We start from the raw sequence: 551 nt of genomic DNA, 5'->3' as shown, positions 1-551 counted from the left end.
AGTATGCTTATTTATTTCTTGATTTTGTCGTGCTATAAATAAATGTCTTTAAAATTAAAATATTAATAAAAATTCTTCTTATCTATTTTAGTGAACATAATCGACGATTAACTGAAAAGCGTGTTTATTTTCTTACCTTAATTAGTCTCCAAAGTACAAATATTATTTAATAAACTATTTGTAACTGTGCTTATAACTTCAAATTTTGTGTTTTTTATAGTTCTTTTTTTTTATTGTTACAATGTCATTGTTTTAAATAGCATGCCAAGCCCTTTCTCTACAAAAGTTTAATTAAATCTAAATATATTCTATGCTTTAATTTTACAAACTTTACACTTTCTTCTAGTATTATTTCATTAAGCGTCATCTTAATGTCGAATTAACACATTACTATATATATTAAATGCCTTTGGGAGATTTACAATATAAATGTTTTTATCTTTTTTTGTGCACTAATACTTTTAAGTCTTTCTACAGAGTTTTAGAATTAAAAATGTTTAAAGTAAATCTTTTGTTTTTTTCTTTTCCGTGGGGATATAAAAATTTATTAA

The 551-nt window shown here is 22.5% G+C and overlaps 1 protein-coding gene across 1 annotated transcript; it reads left to right on the top strand.

Annotated features, from left to right (window-relative positions):
• Nucleotides 1-403: 403 nt before the first annotated feature.
• On the top strand, nucleotides 404-551 carry AAJ76_608000148 (hypothetical protein; the record flags this gene model as incomplete). The annotated part of the gene is made up of 1 exon (XM_024476144.1): nucleotides 404-551. A coding segment is annotated over one exon (148 nt), but the record flags the coding sequence as incomplete, so codon positions are not given.

The sequence above is a fragment of the Vairimorpha ceranae genome, assembly GCF_000988165.1.
Source record: "Vairimorpha ceranae strain PA08 1199 chromosome Unknown NODE_608, whole genome shotgun sequence".
NCBI classification, from domain to species: domain Eukaryota; kingdom Fungi; phylum Microsporidia; family Nosematidae; genus Vairimorpha; species Vairimorpha ceranae.
Note: the sequence above shows the minus strand (reverse complement) of the source record. Positions and strands in the feature narration are given on the sequence as shown.